At 54.6% G+C, this 18,488-nt stretch overlaps 1 protein-coding gene across 2 annotated transcripts; it reads right to left on the bottom strand.

The window, feature by feature from the left end:
• Positions 1–5,322: 5,322 nt before the first annotated feature.
• HES4 (hes family bHLH transcription factor 4) lies at positions 5,323–9,259 on the bottom strand. Of its 2 annotated transcripts, none has more exons than XM_037818951.1 (4): positions 8,684–9,259; positions 8,506–8,601; positions 8,326–8,435; positions 5,323–8,239 (listed from the first exon to the last, which is right to left on the bottom strand). In XM_037818951.1, the coding sequence occupies exons 1-4, from the start codon at positions 8,789–8,791 to the stop codon at positions 7,369–7,371; spliced, it is 1,185 nt and encodes a 394-aa protein (XP_037674879.1). In that variant the 5' UTR covers positions 8,792–9,259; the 3' UTR covers positions 5,323–7,368. The 2 variants fall into 2 exon arrangements, with proteins under 2 accessions (XP_037674879.1, XP_037674889.1); XM_037818961.1 differs by having other exon boundaries at positions 7,817–8,239; positions 8,326–8,413; positions 8,684–9,251.
• Positions 9,260–18,488: the final 9,229 nt, after the last annotated feature.

Raw genomic sequence — 18,488 nt, 5'->3', positions numbered from 1 at the left:
TGGCTATCCGGTTGTCCTATAATCATTTGTCAACAAGACTATTCTTTTCCTAAGAAACTGTTTTGGCATCCTTGTTGTTTTGGTTTGCTGCACCTGCCAGAATGCAATAAACCAGAAGCGGACTGGCTTTTAACACTGGGGATTTACAGTTCACAAACAGGATTTACCTTCTCTAGAGACCAGGTACCAGTGAGCGTGGACGTCTCACCAGGCACATGACAGTATCTGCTGGCCCTTCTCTCTCGGGTTCCGTTACTTCAACTTCACTGTCTGTGGATTTGTCCCTAAACTTCTCAGGATGCTTCTCTCTCTTCATTTCTTCCATGTTTCTCAGCATCTGTCCTTCATCCTCTTATGAAGGACTTCAGTAAGGGGATTAAGACCCACCTTGAATGGGGTGAGTCACATCTAAATTGATACAACCTAATCAAAAGTTCCCACCCACTCTAGGTTTGCACCCACAGGAAAGTAATAAAAGAACATGGACTTTTCTGGTGTACACAACAGCTTTAAACTGCAACACTTGTCAAAAGTCAGTTGAGCATAAATATGAAGGCTTATTTCCAGACTTTGAATCCTAGTCTATCTTCAAGGCCATCCTTGCGCCAGTATGACACTGTTTTAATGATTGTGTGCTTTTAGTTATGTTTTGAAATCAGAAACTGTGAGTCCTCTAACATTGTCCTTTTTCAATATTGTTTTGACTATTCTGGGTTCCTTGGATTTCTGTATCAATTTTAGGAATATCAAGTTCTGCAGAAAAAAAAAAAGCTAGTTGGAACTTTGATAGGGATTGTGTTGAATTTGTAAATCAATTTGGAGAGTATTATAAAAACATTAAATCTTCTGATCCATGAACTTGGCATATCTGTATATTTATTTAGGTCTTCTCTAATTTTTAATTAGGTTTTTAAAGCCATGTTTTGTAGTTTTCAAGAATATGTCTTGTTTGATTTTGTTAAATTAATTCCTGAGTTTTTTCATTCTTTGAAGTTATTGTAAATGGAAATGTTTTCTTAATTTCATTTGCAGATTGTTCATTGCTAGTGTATAGAAATTCAATTGATTTTTATATTGTGGTCTTGTACCCTGCAACCTTCCTGGACTTGTTTATTAGTTCTAATGGTTGTTTTATTGAATTCCTTAGGATTTTCTACATACAAGATTATGTCATTTGCAAATCAAGATAATTTTACTTCTTCCTTTCCAATCTGGATGTCTCTTCTTTCATTATCTTGCCTAATCGCCCACCTAGAACTTCCAACAATGTTGAGTAGAAGCAAAAGTTGACATCCTTATTTTACTGCCTTTTTAAAAACAATTTGATTATGATTGGTGTTGTTTTCTTCAATTTCTTGTGTTGAGTTTCATTGAGCTTCTTGGATCTGTGGGTTTACAGTCTTTATCAAATTTGGAAAATTTCTCCAGCCCACACCCCATTTTTGGATTCCAGTTGAAAGTATATAAGGTCATTTGGAGCCCCAGGGCTCACTCATTGGTTCCTTCTCAGGGATCACTTCTTTCATTTTCTGGTTTTTCAGTAGTTGTGGTTAGGAGGGTAAATCTGGTCTCTGCATCCCATCTTGTCTAGAAGCCATCATCTTTAATACACACACACACACACACATATAGACACATGTGTGTATATATATATATACACACATATATATATATGTTTCACTGTGAATATATGTTTCACTGTGAAATTTAATATATATACATAACAGTGATAACTTTCAAAGTACAATTTAACAAGCAGTTAGAGCAAATGTCAAAGAATGTTATGTTCCACTTTTTCAGTTATTTCCTTCCAGCTATTCTAATACCCTAGGATCCAAAACAAAAATATTTATACAAAGATTCAGTATTTATAATCCTGTGTTAAATCTTATGTTGTCTGTTGCTACCCCTTCCTCTGGTTTAATCACTTTCCCAATCTTCAGGGATGTCTAAGCAGAGACCACCCTAACCTGTTCATGTTGAAAAGGGGTCTGGACATTACAGGGAAGGGGCTGCATCAGATTGTTGGTCTTAAAGAGGCTCTTGCCTCTGGGTTTTAGGACTTGTCTGGCATAGGAACACTGCTGGATTCAAGTTCCTGAGAGAGAAACTTAGTGAGTGAAACTTTTATAGAATCTCAGATAGGAAACTAGGTATTTCGGGACTCCTGTTGGTAAGGGCAGGGCATACTATGGGCATTTGTGATGTCTAGCTGGAGCTTGCATAAGACAAACTTCCAGGATAACCTCTCAATTCCATTTGAAATTTCGTAGTCACTGTAACCTAACCTTATTCTGTTACCTTTCTTTTCCCCCTTTTGGTCATGAAGGCATTCTCAATCCCTCGATGCCAGAGCCAGGCTCATTCCTGGGAGTCATGTCCCACATCAACAGGAAGATTCACTCCCCTGGAATTTTGTGTCCCATGTAGGGGAGAGGGTGATAAATTTATTTGCAGAGTTGGCTTAGAGAGAGAGAGGCCACATCTGAGCAACAAGAGGTTCACTGGAGGTGCCTCTTAGGCATCATTTTAAGAAAGCTTAGCCTCCCATTTATGGTTCTAAGTTTCACAAAAGCAAGCCTCAAGGTTAAGGGCTTGACTTATTAAGTAGAGGGTTCCTAATTTCACATAGCGTTTATTATGCACAAGATAAACTATCAGTGTCTCACATTATCTTTACTTAGTTGTACAATCATCATCACTCTCAATTTTAAACAATTATCATAACACAAAACATCCTAGAGCTCTTGTAAGCCACTAATTATTTATCCTAATATTAGTGGGGTGCTGGTAAGATATTCCTATTAAATACAGTCTATAATATGCAATGGGTGTTTTTTCCATATACCACTCTGTTGTTAACTCTTTGTACTAGTGTCATACCTTATATCATGCTAACACTTATTTATGTTTGTAGTGCTAATCTGTGGGTACCTGCCTTTAAACAACCACTTTTGATCATATTCACCTTCAATGGGGCACTGATATTTATAATCCTATTAACAAACCATAGTCACGCCTGTCCGTTCCCATACCATTAAGTTCACCCTCATTATCACATCTGTACATATCAAGTTGTCACTCCCCCTCACCAGCTTCTGTGCAGCCCTGGGTGCTCTATATTCTACATTATAAGACACTGATTTTACACTCTTCAGTGAGTTCATGGAAGTGATGACATACGGTATCTCTCCTTTTGTGCCTGGCTTATTTCACTCAGCATCATGTCTTCAAGGTTCATCCGTGTTGCCATATGTTTCAGAACCTTGTTTCTTCTCCCTGCTGCACAGTATTCTACTGTGTGTCTATACTACAATTTATTTATCCTCTCATCTGTTGAAAGGCACTTGGATTGTTTCCATCTCTTGGCAATTGTGAACAGTGCTGCTATGAACATCCGTGTGCAAATGTCTGTGTCGCTGCTTTCAGATCGTCTGGTGGATACCGAGAAGTGAAATTGCTGGGTTGTAGGGTAACTCGATATCTAGTTTTCCAAGGAACTTCCAAACTTTGGAAGCCATCATCTTAACGCAGTTTATTTATCTTATTTAACCCTCACAACAACGTAGCACTATGAGGCAAGTGGGACTGTCACGGTATTTTAGGTTTTGTGACTTGCCCAAGTTCACACAAGAAGTAAGTGGCAGAGAACCAGGGTACACACACACACACACACACACACACTCACACGTTGGGGCAGGCTGTGGTGGGTCTAACAGGAGCCTGCAGCGGGGACGCATGTCTGCAGCTTCCTGAACACAGAGCAGACCACGGGTGGCTTGGGGATGTGGGAGAGAAGGTTGGAATCTGCCTGAGCATCTCTGGGTGAGTCTCTCCCTGTGTCTGGCCCTGGGTTTCTCTGGAATCACCTGTGCAGGTGGAGCATGGTTCTGGGTGCGCTGGTTCCTGGCCTGGAGGTGGTGAAGCTCCAGGAACACGTGGCAACTGCCACCCTCCCTCCTTCTCCCCCAACCCCACCTCACAGACCTGAGGGTCCCCAGTGGAGGGCAGCCAGGACCCCCATGGCAGGATCATGCACACACACATGCACACGCATGTGCAATCACAGCCATGGCCCTGTAATCACAACTGCCGAGCTCTAAGCACCTCCGTTACATTTCCTTGACTCCACACGATGCCCCCATCTCCCCCACTTCTGCAGAGAAAACACAGGTCTGACCAGTTAGGATGCCTGAGGGAACCCAGCAAAACCAGCCCATGATCCAGGTCCTCTGGATCCCAAAGCCTGTGCTTCTTCAGGAAACCACCTTTATTCTCTACATACCCTGAAACTGCACACACAGTGGCACGCACATGCACCCATGTTGCACAGACACGCAGCACAAGGCACACTGGCAACATGCACACACCTCACATGTGCACTCAAGCATGCACTATGCACACGGCTGACGTGGCTCACATGTGTAGGTTTGAACACCAACACATACAAAAGCAGCAGTTGTGTGGACACCCCCCCACATCCGTGGGCCACCTGCTCCCCTTCCAGGCTGGCAGACAATAACGTCACATTTTCTGAGGCACCTGGTCAGCCACAGCCTCCCCCCGCTGCCGCAGATCCCCTTCACTCCCCTGGGCAGGAGGACAGATCTGAGGCTGAGAAAAGGTTTGCTGGGGTAAGTTGGGGGGCTCCACATCTCTGACCTCAGACCTCCTTGCCAAGGGTCCCCAGGCCCTGGAGAGGATCTTCCTCTGTGTCCTGACCAGGAGGGTCCAAGCTACAAACCCTGACCTCAACCCCTTGCTGCACCCCCTCCTTTCCTCAGGCGGGGAGCCCAAGGCCACCAGGTGCCAGCTAGGATAGTGAGCTCAGCTCGATTTCAGGAGCCTAGACATTTTTGGTAACCACAGATACTGGCTGCCTTCCCAGCTGCAGAAAGGGCTAACACTTTCCCCACGAGGCACATGGCCCCCTGGAGCAGGACGGGGTACTGACCATGGCAACTTGTGTCTGGGCTGAGGGCAGTGGGTGCTGCTGATCAGGCATAAAGGGGCCTGTGAGCCCCCAACCCTGTGCTCCCAGCCCACAGTGTCCCCTTGGGTTCCTGTCCCAGACCTGTAGGGGAGGCCACTGGGAACCAGGTCAGGGGCAGCATATGGCCATCCAGAGCCAAGGCCCAGGGGCCGGTGGTCAGTGCTGGAGGCCGCGCTTGCATTTTCCCCTTGCAGAGCTGCTGTCCCTGAGTCCCCTGCCCACCCGAGCTGGCTGCTTGCTCAGCCACATTGCCAGGATGCAAATGATGGGTCCCTGGGCGACCACGGGCACGCTTCTTAACCTCTTGAGGTCTGTGTTCATCACATTTATTTACTGCCATTGTCACTTGCATTTATTTGATAAATTATATAACATACGGATATTGTTATTCATTGCTTTGTAACAAGTTAACCTAAAATGTATTGACCAAAACAACAAGCATTTTTCATCTCAGGGGTCCCTGAGCGTCAAGAACCAGGGGTAGCTTGGCTGAGGGCAGAATGGTGGCCTCGTCTGAAGGCTCGACAGCCAGTGGGTCCACTTCCCAAATGCACTCTCATGGCTGGAGGCTGCAGGTCGTGGAGTACAGCAGCCGGCTTCCCCCAGAGTGAATGATGGGAGACAGAGACGTACAGACAGACAGTGCTTGCTCGCAACCTAGTCTCAAAGCAACATTCCCTCACCTCTGCAGTGTCCTACTGGCCACATCCCCTGGTGCACACACACGACGTGAACACCAAGAGGGGCCTCCGGTTCCTCACCCATGGTGGGCTCTGGTGAGTGTAGCCCCAGGCTCCTGGGGCCGGGCAGGGGAGGAAGCAGGGATTTTCGGTGGGTTTTCTCTCACAAGCTCTAAGCACCTCCAGCCCCGTCCCTGCCCCAAATTTCCGAGTGACTGTAGCTGAATGGACTGGCAGGCTGACTTCTGTCACCACCAGGACTGAGTCCCTCTCCACATTTCAAACATCCGTGACCTGCTGCCATTGTCAGGCCCCCAGCCCTGCCTCCCAGGCAGACCCGCTGCACAACCCCCACAAAGGCAGGCCGGCTGGGGTGCACAGGCGCTCAGGGAACCTTTATTGACGCGTGGTCCTGGCGGGGGGGTGGGGTGGGGGTGGTAATGGCCAGGGCCCACCGAGCCGCCCTCCAAGGGGCAGGAGGGGATCCAATCCAGGCTCCCTGGAGGTGTTTCCTGTATTATTCAGCAGGTAGTGTCTGCAAGACAAAAACTAAAATAAAAATAGCTGGGGGGGGAGCCTGGGGAGAGAAGGCCCAGTCCCACCCCCAGCAGGAAGTGGGGAGCATGGGAAGAAGCACGACACTGTTGGAGTGCTGGTGAGGAGACAGGGACTGGGGCAGGAAGGGGGTCTCCGGTGACACCCCGCCCTTCTAGCTGACCTGACCTTCCAGACGGGAGGAGTTCCTGCCCACCAACCCAGCTGAGCTTCGGGTTACCCCCTTGGAGGCCCCCTCCCCCCCCACAAGGACAGACCTCCTTAGCACTGTCCACACCTCCTGTCTGTTCAGCTCTGCCCAGGACTCGCAGCTCAGGATGGGGGGGGAGCTGCCCTGAGGGTCCCGCAGAGGGAACCAGAATTGCAGAGCATACATCCAAGGGTGTGGCCAAGGGCCACACGGCTGCCATCATCCTGAGGCAGCCCGTGAACCCGGAGAGGTGGGGCGAGGTAGCCAGAGAGCAGGAGGCCTTGGTGGGGACTCGGGCATCCCCACCAGGCCTCTCCCGAGTGTCCAAGAGGGCACAGCAGATGTAGAAGTTGTGCACGGAGCAGCCTCCTCCCGTATACCTCCACTCCCCCCTGGCGCCCCAGGCCAGGCAGGGGTCTCAATGCAGCCTCGGGTGGTGGATCCAGGGGTTAGCCACATGTGGGCGCGTGACCTGGGAGCACCCCTTCGCTGCAGCTAGAGCACCGAGACCGCCCCCAGCAGCCGCAGGTGGAGGCGGGGCGGAGCAGGCCGGTGACTCCCGGGTCCTCTGGGGCCGCTGTCCAGCGCTGCCAGGTGGCGTTCGGTACTCACGGTGGGTGAGGCTGGTACACCCGGTCCCCTCCCATGGCGGGCTGGTCCCGCGGGGGACGCCCTGAGCCCGGTCCTAGGGGCCCTTTGCCGATCTCTCCCCAGTGCCCCGACCCGGGGCTGCACGCCCCGTCCCTCCAGGCGCAGGCTCAACCTGTGGATGGGCCCAGGACGGCTTGTATCGAGCCGGGAAAACAAAGCACGAGGCGGACCCGGCCAGAACCGCGGCTACAGGGCAGAGGGCGGTTACCCTTCACCCCAAAGCGGTTCAGCAACTCGGCCGCGGACACAAGTCCCGCCCCGTCCAGGACCCTAGGCGTGGGAGTCGGGAAGGGCGCCCTTTACAAGCCAATCCGCCCGCTCGTGCGCGGCTCCCTTCCCACACTGCGGCGCATCTTCGGGAACTCGGGAGCTGTTACCTTCCTGCCCGGGCCTCGCGGGGACCCCTCACAACCCACACCCCAAGGCGGGTCTCTGGCTCCCGCACAGACCCAAGCAAAGCCATCCCGGGCGCAGGCGCGGACTGGGCGGGGCGGGGCGGAAACAGAGCGACGGAGGGGCCGCCCGTAGCCCGGCCCCACGGGGAGCCCACCAGCGAGAGAGGCGCAGACCCCTGCATCCGAGGGGTGCGGCGGCGGGAATCCCCCGGACGCTTCTCTGACTGATTCGCGCGCTCCGCGCCATGCGCCGCGAGCGCTCTCCAAACCGCACTCCGGTCCGCAAACACCTTCCACAAAGGCATTTCCCGTTTGAATTAAAAAAACAAACAAACAGAAAAAAACTTTCCACTCAGCCTCTAGAAATAAATATTCTCGGGAAACAGTTTTGGCAAAGGGCCTCGGCCCTGGAACAGCGCGCGGCCTCACCGCAGCCATGGCCTCCAGGGCGCGCTGCGACGCTGCGGTCCAGCGCAGGGGGCGGCAGGGGGCGGCGGGGTCAGGCCCGGCAGGAGCACGAAGGCGGCCCCGGAGCCCAGCAAGGGGAAGGGGCCATCCAGCGCGGGCAGCAGCGGTCGGCCCGCATAGGCCTCCGGCGCCGGGCGACGCGAGGGCCCCAGTTGGCCCAGGCAGGCCGCCAGGTGGCCGAGCAGGCGGGAGCGCACGTCGGCTGGGACGCCCTCGCAGCTGGCCAGGAAACGGCTCACCTCGGCCAGACACTCGTTGAAGCCGGCGCGGTACTTGCCCAGGACAGCGGGGTCGGCGTTGAGCGCGGCTGCAGAGGCGGCAGGGACGCGCGGTCGGTGCCCTGGGCGCCCCGCGCTTCGGCTTACCTCTTGCCCACGCCCCCTCGCGCCTCACCTGTCACCTGCACGCGCCGCAGGCTCTGCAGATGCCTCACCGTCATCTCCAGGATGTCCGCTTTCTCCAACTTCGAATGGCGGGAACTCTGGGCGCAGGGACCCGGCAGGCTGTAACCAGCCGTGCCTTGAACTTGGCGTCCCGGCTCCTGGATACCGCCACCCTCCCACCCCGCCTCACCTCTTTCCTGAGGGTGTCCAGGATGAGGGTCTTGAGCTGGGCGAGGCTGTCGTTGATGCGCGCTCGGCGCCGCTTCTCCATCACCGGCTTGGAGGACTGTGGGTCGGGCTGTGGCTGAGTCCAGCGTCCGGCCGCCCCCTCCCCGTATACCCCCTGTCCCTCCCGGCCAGGACCCCACCTTGCGGTGCTCGGCCGCGATCCGGGGCTTGTTTGGGGTCCGGCTGGTGCTGGCCGGCGCTGCGGTGAGCGGCAAGGCGCTCGGCTTCTCCGGTGTGTCTGCGGGCATGGCGCGCCCCTCGCCAGGCGGAGCGCGCCGCCGGGGGCACGGGCAGGCTGGCGGGCGAGCGGCGGGCGCACGGACCCCTCCGGCGGATCCCCGGCTCCAGGCTCGAGCGCGGCGCCCCCCGCCCGGCTATTTAAGGCCCAAGGCCGCACGGCGCTGGCGCGTGTGAACACCGCTCCGCTTTCTTTCCCACACTCGCGGCAGCCAATGGTAGGACGCGCTTCCCCCTCGACTCCCGCGCGGGCGACAAAGGAGGGCCGGGCACCCCCGCCCGCGTCCATTCTGGCAGGTCGAGGCGGGGGGCCATCGGCGCGGGGCCGGGGGGATCGTCAAGCCCCTCCCCCACCGCTTCCGGGAAGCGCGCCGGCTGGGGCTTGGGGTTCCCGGTGCAGAGCTCACGCGCGGGAGATTTGCCAGGAAAACCCGCGAGGGGACCGGGCCAGGCGTCCGCCCAGAGCGGGCTCGCCTCGGCCACCCCCTTCCTCCTTCGCGATCCCCACCCTCGCCCGGCGCCGGCCCAGGGCTTCTCGGCACAGTCGCCGGATCTGACCTGCGGCCCCCCGCTCAGTCTCGGGGACCCCCATCCCCTGCGCCGGAAAGGCCCCCGAACCCGGCTGCCCTGTCCCGGCGCTCTCTGCGGCCCCGCCCCTTCAGCTCCCCTCCTGTCGGCATCAGTAACTCAGCGTCAGCGGCCCTGTGCGTGCTCACCCACTGACAGTTTTCCCCGCACCTTATGAGACTGGTGCTGCTGCTTTCTTTTTTCAGAGGAGGGAATTGAGGCACAGAAAGGTTGGGTCATTTGCCCAGGGTTCCAGTTAGCAAGGAGCCATGACTGGGGTTGGAACCAGGCCTGTTTGCTGCAGCACAGCCTCTGCCTGGCCGGCTGCCGCCCCCCCCCGCCCCCCCCAGCTCCGCCAGCTCCCCCAGCCCCCTCTGGTCTCCTGGCATCTGGCACGAGGCCTGTGACACAGCAGCTGTGACGTGAGCATCGTTTGAGAGGAACAAGCAACAGCAGTCACCTAGCCAGGTGCAGCCAGAGAGGCGGGGCTCCACTGGCCGAGGTCACCGAGGTCACCGGGCAGAAAGGCCCAGGTGGTCCCTGGCCACCCAGACGAGGGGGCTGCTCCTCTCGGCGGGGGGGGGGGTCGGCAGTATGACGTCCCAGGACAGGGGTGGTGGTGAAGGTGCAGGTGGATGATGTGGAGCAGAATGCAACCACGCAGGTGGAGCCTGGCGGCACGGCCAGGTACTTGGGTGACAGTGTGGGGATGGCGCAGGCCGCGGTGTGTGATGTCTAACTGTCACCAGTTTGTCTCTTTACACCTCAAATCTGTGGTCTCCGTTAGAAAAGGCCTGAGCCTTATCAGGTCCTGATCCAATGGGTTTGGGCTTCATCAAGTTACCTCCCACTCAGTTAAGAGTCTAGGGACAGATGATAGTTTAAAAGTAAAGAGCCCTCAAGACAGGAAAATTCACCTTTAGCACATTTTTACTGAAGGAGCATTTAAGGTAAAAGGAACAAGTTTACGATGTAAATATGAATTGATACATTACCAAGCCTGGGAGCCCCCTGCTCCTCCAGAAGCAGCTGGAGCTCCCCTTGTCTCAGTTACAGAAAATTTATAGCAGCTTGATTTAAAGTATCTTTCATTAAGTCATATTCTGTTTTTACTTTAAATAATGAGTTGTGAATACAAGTGACTCAGGAAGCAAAACGTTTTGATCCATGATTGGTTCAAGATCAAAGGAGGGTGTCCACAATGCTGTTAAAGACTTAGCCTTGAATGCCTGTAAAACTCTACTGATAATATTTTTACTAATTAATCTATGACTTCTGTAAGAGCAATGTAACATACTTTTACTTATATAAAGTCTAAAAATTAGAATAAAGATTACTATGACTTGTCTCTAACTTGTTAATATAGTTTTCTCATTTTATTCTCTGATTAGTTTAGCCATTACATCATATTGATAAACATACATTTGATTAGGACTGTACTAACTTTGCTACATTATTTACGACTTCTCTGTGATTAAAGTAACAGCTGCAGCCCATCCTGTTTCCACAGAGGCCCAGGTGATGACATGTTAACTATATCTAAGAAGGTTGAGAGGGCCTTTCTGCTTTCTTGAAAATATTCACAGCTTTTCTGACTGTTTAGCCTCTCCTTCAGTATAATCTTCTATATGGGACTTGAAGTCTATGAATCACCTGTCCCAGTTATTATAGTAAGGCCTTTCTATTTTCTATCATTTGGAAATTGTACTTGAGTGTTTTGGGGTAAAAGTTCTGTTAAATGTGCTTCTGTATCAGAAGGAGTAACTGGTTCTTCACCATCAGAGCAGAAAGCCTCAGGTGGTCTGTGAGAGCAGCACGGAGGGGAGAAGGCAGCGTCTCATTGTCTGGTTCCTCAGCGGAGAGATTGTCCAGTAACAATATTCTCCAGAGTCCCCAGCGCTGTGCTGAGCCCCACAAAGCAGGGCACACGAAAGAGGAGGCGTGATGGTCATGGTTTTCCCCTTGATATTTCCAAACCTGGTGGTGGGAGGAAGGGCCCTGGGGACCCCCCAGTGCTTGTTCTGCTGAGGGTCTCGTGACACAGCCCCTGCGGGAGGTGCTGCTGTCTTTGAAGTGCCCCAGGCCCTGGCGCTGGCCCTGGCAGCCAGTCATGGACGGGTCAGGAAAGGCTTGCTGACCGCCAGGGTGGGCCGGCCTGTCCTCGGTGCCCGGAAGGCCCTCATGGCGCGGGAGGTCGGCTCTAGATGCACACCGTGAGGACAGCTGTGGTGAGAGACGGAGGACGCAGGGCCGTGGCTGGGATGGAGGAGAAAACCCTGCAAGGCACCCACCCGATGGGGTCTTCAGGGAAGAAGAGGGGGAGGCAGTGGCATCCTGGTGTCAGACAGGAGGTGCTGGGCCAGGGGAGGGGAAGGGGCCACCTACAGGCTTTGGCCTGGAGGGGTCTGGGGGACGGTGGGGGGATCATCTCAGACGCTGTGGGAGTGGAGGGGTGTCTCCTTAGGTGTGATGTCCCAGGCTGGCAGGTTCACCCTGCCCAGATCTGCACCTCGTTGGGGATCCCTGTCCCTGGAGCCTCTGTCTAGAAGCCTTTTCTTCCCTCTGAGACGAATCCTGCTCTGATCGTCTTTAGTCCCACGCCTCTTCCAGGAAGCCCTCCCTGATCCAGGTCCGGAACTGGTCCTAACTCAGGCCTCTGCTGTCACTTTGGACACCCACAGTGGAGCAGGCTCAGAGTCCCACTCCTCCCCATCTCACCCAGTCGGGTGCAGGCTCGGGAATGGGGCCAGGCCCAGGTGTGTTAGTGGGGGTGAGGGAAAGCCAGTGGGGGTCACAGAGGGGACCTTGCCGAGCCCAGAAAGCCCCAGGAGCTCTGGTGGAGGCTCCCTCGCCTGCCCGGACCCCCTTTACAGCCCTGCCCTGGTGCCCAGGTGGCTTGGGCCAGTCTTGCTGAGCCCCTGACTCTCCCCTGAGTCTTCAGACTGTGCCCCATATTGACCACCAACACCTCCTCCTCTGCTGGGAGGGTTTGTCTCGGGCTCTGGCTGGGGTGCTGCGGTGTGGCCCAGGAGAAGGAGTGGCTCTGAGGTCCTGGAGAGAGGGGTCCGCTGCTCTAGGGGTTCCGATCTGCAGAACTTGCCCAGCTCCCCAAGGGCAGAGCCCCTCAACCCAGTGTCCGCTCTGGTGGGAACTGGAACCAGGTGTCCCCAGAGCCCATTCTGAGTGGTCAGCTGGGGCAGCGCTGGGTGTGCTGGAGGGTCCCCTTCACTCTCTGCACCAACAGGCTGCGAGCAAGAGCGGGGCCTGGGAGGGACGGTGCCGTGTGTGGGTGCTGCCTCCTGCCCTGGCTGGGCCCGGAGGGACGGTGGGATTTATCCTCATGGCTAGACTCCACCATCACCCGTCCCTCTAGAACGTGGCTGCCGCCGGGGCCGCCCAAGGATGAAAGCTCCACGCCACTTTCTCAGCAAGCCCTGGTCGGACAGAGCCAGCCCTCTCCCAGGGACCGTCCAGTGGTGACCTCAGCCACTTGGTGTCATCCAGGAGGGTGGCCTCTGGAGCTGTGGTCAGCCAAGGACAATGCGGGTAGAAGGTTCAGATGGATCTGGGCGCACGCGGAGCTGCTGACATCCCTGTAGTTTGGATCCCTGCCCCCGCCCGGAAGCTCAGCCTGTCGCTCCGGCCCGGGGAGCAGTCGGTCCACGGGAGAGACGTCTCCTAGGCGGCAGGAAGTCTCCTCAGGAGCCTGGAGCCAGAGGGCTGGGACTTAGCGCGGAGATGCTGAAGCAAAAGCCCATTTCCTGGTTGTGGGGACGGTCCCACAGGTGGTGCACGTGTCAACACTCCTTCAGTAACTAGGGGCCGTTGTCGAATGTCAGTTGTACCACGTTACATTAAAGTGAAAAAAGTCAAACTCATGGTTTCCACGTTTCTGAATGTCATATCAGATCAGCCTTGAGATCCTAAATTCACATGTGCTCAATAAAACAATTAGGTTTATGATTTTAAGCAGAAAGGTGAGAGGATGTTACTGAATTTGTTAACAAACTAAGATCCACCGCATTTATACATTTAATTTCACTACACTTATAAGGGTCTCACGTGTTGGACAGGTGCTTACTGAGCATCTTCCATAAGCAAGACCTGCGACGGATGTCCCGAGGAGGGGAGGTGGCCAGGCAGTAATGAATAAACGAATCGATTGCATTCTGTGGGGAGAAGAGAGCTGGGGCGGTGAGGGGCACGGGGATGTACCTGCCCCCTCCTTTTTTCCTTTAAATGGGGGGTCGGGGAAGCCTCACAGAGCAGACTTGGAGGAGGTTAAGGCAGTACACGGGTGGGGGGTGCGCACGGGAAGAGGGCAAAGCAAGTGCTGGGCCTGGGGAATGAGGGGGGGTACGGGGAGGGTCCCGTGGGGGAGGACCGCCTGGGCGGAAGATGGGGGCAGGGTCTGTGGTGGCCCAGGCGAGAGGCAACGGCCGCGCGTGCGTCGGGGCGGTGAGGGTGGGTTATGTTTCTGGAAAGGGCTTTTGTTGCCGCTGTTAGACAGGTGAAGGGCTTAAAAATGAAACAAATAGATTAAGTGCTATACATGCCATTTAAAAGGTTTCAACTTCTCAAATATTCTTGCTCCTCCAGAGATTCTGGGGTTCCCTCAGGGGCCTTGTTTGAACCCAGCACAAGGGATGGGTTGTCTCTTCTGAGACTGGACAGAAGACTGTGACCCTCCTACTTGCCGTCTCTTCTCAGCTGCTCTGACGGAAGCAGCTGCCAAGTGCTAGGAGAGCCCCTCGTGGCAAGGAGCTGAGGGCAGCCCGTGGCCAGCAGCCCGTGCAGAATGGAGCCCTGCGACAAGGTGTGAGTGAGCTTGGGAGCAGACCTTTGCCCAGTTGAGTCTTGAGGTGACTGCAATCCCGGCCAGAGGGCAGCCCAACGAGGCCCAATTCCTGACCCACAGAAAGTCTTTTAGCCCCCAGGTGTTGGAGTGCTTTGTTGTGTAGCAAGAGATAAGGCAAACTATTGTAAATCTTTTGTCTAAACACAGAGAGCATGGCAACTTCATAATCTGCCTCTGGTAATCCTCATGGCTGGGAATCCTCAGGCTCAGCTCCTGCTGGCTTTCACTCATGGTGCCTTGTTTCCTTGTTCGCTGAAGGCCTGGGATGAAGGCATCTTGCTCCAGAGGATTTGCACTTCGTTTGCAGGATCTGGGCACCACTAGTACCAAAGCACCTTAGACAGAAGTCATGCTTGAGGTTCAGATCTCCCTGAGGACTGCCTCAGTCACCCCCTCTCGAGACAGGTTCTCTTCGAGACACGTTTTCTTTCGTGTCTGCCTCCCCCCTTCCCTCCTGCCCATCTGCCCGACCTGTCCTGCTCGGTACCAAGGCCACCGTCTCCCACGTTCCCTGGATGGGGGGTGGGGGTGTGGCTCCAGGATCCCCCTTTTCCGGAGGCAGGGCCGGCTTCAGGTGCACCACCTCACCACAGCTGGGTTTACTGCTCAGCTGTTGCCGTCTTGAAATTCTTAATAATCTTTTTAGCCAGGGCTCACAATTTCATTTTGACCTGCTAATTCTGGGGTTGGTCCTGCCTGGAGGGGCCACCTTCAGGGATCCTGCCCACTGTGGGGTGCGTTTCTGAACTCCCACCTGCCTGGACCCCGTCCTGCCTTCTGAGAGCATGTTCCTCACCATTTGTCAGTTCTTTCAATCCTTGGAATGTGTGTGTTTTTTGTTTATGTAGCTTTGTCAGTTTTCAGTTTTCGGGGGGTGGGTCTGAATGATGTAACCAACAATCCCAAACAGTAGAAGTCCTACAAGAAGAACTTAAGAGCCTAAGAAAAAACTCTAAAAGTTTGAATTTGTAACTTAAATACATTTAGTATAAACTTTTAAAATCTTCGCATGCACAGAAGCTCCCCCAAGCCCCTGCACACCTGGCTGTGGGATCAGGGGCTCTGGGGCCAGCAGGCAGGGGGTCAGGGCCAGGGAAGTGTGCACGACGCCCACAAGCTCCGCAGCGCTGAGCCCAGAGGGCAGGACTGGAACAGGCTCTTCAGGACTGAAGCCCTCGGGCCCGGGACAGACACCCAGTGCTGGGCTGCTCGAGGGAGTGCAGGAGCCCCCTTTGTCCTTCGGGAGTTGGCACAGCCGCCCGGAGCTGTGGCTGTGCTTTGTGCCGTCAAGGCCGTGGCTGAGCCCCCCTCAGGCACTCACTGGCCGGCACTGCGGTGAGTCCTCTCCCAGCTGGGGTCGGCCCAGCAGGGCTGCACTTGGTCAGCTAACTTGCTGAGCTCCTGCCGTGTCCCAGCCCCAGTCTTCCAGGGGGAAGATGAATCGGGCTCTGGGCTCAGGTGGAGTTTGGGGACTGAGTGCTGAGATCAAGGCCAACTGGGTCCATAGGCAAGGGGCAGGCAATGTCAGGAAAGGGAGATGGGGGCGAGAGGAAGTAAGCAGGAAAGGGAGGTGGGGGCGAGAGGAAGTAACCAGGAAAGGGATGTGGGAGTGAGAGGAAGTGACCCGGAAAGGGAGTTGAGAAAGGAAGTAACCAGGAAAGGGAGGTGGGAGCAAGAGGAAGTAACCAGGAAAGGGAGGGGGGGCGAGAGGAAGTAACCAGGAAAGGGAGGTGGGGGAACCCAGGAGGACGTCCAGGAGCAGGGCTCTGCGGCTGCAGGCAGAGGAGAGGGCTGTGCGCGTGTGCAGACACATGTGCATGGGTGCATGGCCAGGCAAGGCTGGCTTCTCACGTGAAGGACACATGATCCCCACTGCGAGGACCGTGGGGCCAGGAGGAGGCCATGGGGTCCGGGGAGTCATGGCCGTTTTCCTGCAGGAGAATTCTCTGCTCCCCCCACACCCACCCGCGGGGTGGGCCCTGCTCGGTCAGTCGCCTCCTTAATGCGCGCCGTCCTCGCAGCACCGTGGAGGTGAGAGGAAGTAACCAAGAAAGGGATGTGGGAGTGAAAGGAAGTGACCACAAAAGGGAGGTGGAGGTGAGAGGAAGTAACCAGGAAAGGGAGGTGGGAGTGAAAGGAAGTAACCAGGAAAGGGAGATGGGGGCAAGAGGAAGTAACCAGGAAAGGGAGGTGGGAGTGAGAGGAAGTAACCAGGAAACGGAGATGGGAGAGGAAGTAACCAGGAAAGGGAGGTGGGGGCGAGAGGAAGTAACCAGGAAAGGGAGGTGGGAGTGAGAGGAAGTAACCAGGAAAGGGAGATGGGAGAGGAAGTAACCAGGAAAGGGAGGTGGGGGTGAGAAGAAGTAACCAGGAAAGGAAGGTGGTGGTGAGAGGAAGTAAGCAGGACAGGGAGGTGGGGGCGAGAAGAAGTAACCAGGAAAGGGAGGTGGGGGCGAGAAGAAGTAACCAGGAAAGGGAGGTGGGGGCGAGAGGAAGTAACCAGGAAAGGGAGGTGGGGGTGAGAAGAAGTAACCAGGAAAGGGAGGTGGTGGTGAGAGGAAGTAAGCAGGACAGGGAGGTGGGGGCAAGAGGAAGTAACCAGGAAAGGGAGGTGGGAGTGAGAGGAAGTAACCAGGAAAGGGAGGTGGGGGCGAGAGGAAGTAACCAGGAAAGGGAGGTGCATTAGCCTTGGGAGATCAGGAGGCACGAGCCAGGCCCAACCCCAGCCATGGATGGGCTTTTCACCCCCAATATTCTGTTTCCATGTAAGTTGGTGGTTTTCTTTTTACAAAAAAGAAATGAAATTCAGGGCAGCACACAGAGAGGCTGAGAGGACACACAGACATGGGGAGGAAGCCACTGAGGCCAGAAGCTGGAGGCCACGAAACCGCGAGAGGAGGGAGAGGCCAGCCTCTGCGCCAAGGGTCTCTCCACGAGGCCAAGGAGCTGAGGGTCGCCAGCAGCCGGTCTTTGAGGAGGAAGTGTCGCCGGTTGGTGCCCTGATTTGGACATTTTCACAGCCTCAGAACTGTAAACTTGTAAGTTAGTAAATCCCCATTGTAAAAAGCAACCCATTTGTGCCAGTTTGGATATACTATGTCCCCCGAGAAAAAGCCATGATCTTTTAATCCAGTCTTGTGGGACACTGGGATTAGGTTGTTTCCATGGAGATGGGACCCACCCATTCAGCATGGACCTTGATTCGTTCACTGGAGTCTTATAAAAGCTGACAAAGAAAAGAACCTGAGAGCTGCAGCTTACAGAGACATTTTGAAGACGGCCGTTGAAAGCTGACACTTTGGAGAACGCCACTTTGAATCACAACCTGGGAGCAAGCAGACGCCAGCCCCGTGCCTTCCCAGCTAACAGAGGTTTTCCGGATGCCAATGGCCTTTCTCCTGTGAAGATACCCTATTGTTGATGTTTACCTTGGACACCTTGTTCCAGTTTCTAATGCTGGGTTATGCAACACACCAGACATGGATTGACTTTTATAAAGGGGGCTTATTTGGTTACAAAGTTACAGTCCTAAGGCCATAAAAGTGCCCAAACTGAGGTATCAACAGGAGGACACCTTCACTGAAGAAGGGCTGACAGCTTCTGGAACCCTCTGTCAGCTGGGAGGGCACATGGCTGGCGTCTGCTGGTCCTTTGCTCCCGGGCTGTGTTTCAAAATGGCTTTCTCCAAAATGTCTCTCTCAGCCGCAGCACTGAGCTCATTCTGTCTGAGCTCATACAGGGCTCCAGCGATTTAATTAAGACCCACACTGAATGGACGGGGCCACACCTCCATGGAAATAATGTCATCAAAGGTTGGGTGGGTCACATCTCCACAATCAAAAGTTTCCACCCAACAAGACTGGGTTAAAGACCATGGTTCTTTTAGGGGAACATAATATACCCAAGCCGGCACGGCACAACCTTTCTATGGCTGACGGCCTTCCATGTGGTGCTGTGCGGTGAGCTCTGTCCCCAAGACGCCGTGTTCAAGTGCTCACCTCGACCTTATTTGGAAACAGGCTCTTTGAAGATGGGGTGAGTTCAGACGAGGCCCAGCTGGGTTAGGGGGGGCCTGACCCCAAGTGACCAGTGTTCTCATGCGAAGGGGAGATTTAGACACACGGTTATTGATTGAATCGTGTTCCCCAGAAGATGCTGAAGTCCTGCTTCCCGGTTCCTCAGAAAGTGGCCTGATCTGGAAACAAGGTTGTCGCAGACAGAATCAGGCAAATTGAAAGGAGGTCACCCTGGAGAAGGCTGAGTCCGCAGCGACCGGCGTCCTT

Source organism: Choloepus didactylus, chromosome 2 (assembly GCF_015220235.1).
Source record: "Choloepus didactylus isolate mChoDid1 chromosome 2, mChoDid1.pri, whole genome shotgun sequence".
NCBI classification, from domain to species: Eukaryota; Metazoa; Chordata; class Mammalia; order Pilosa; family Megalonychidae; genus Choloepus; species Choloepus didactylus.
This window is presented reverse-complemented; position numbering and strand designations above follow the sequence as displayed.

Coding starts and splice junctions, on each gene's coding strand:
- HES4 (XM_037818951.1), bottom strand. CDS start 8,791: ATGCCCGCAGACACACCGGAGAAGCCGAGCGCCTTGCCGCTCACCGCA. Junction 8,602..8,683: donor TCGCGGCCGAGCACCGCAAG/GTGGGGTCCTGG, acceptor CCCGACCCACAG/TCCTCCAAGCCGGTGATGGA. Junction 8,240..8,325: donor GCGGCGCGTGCAGGTGACAG/GTGAGGCGCGAG, acceptor CCGCCTCTGCAG/CCGCGCTCAACGCCGACCCC.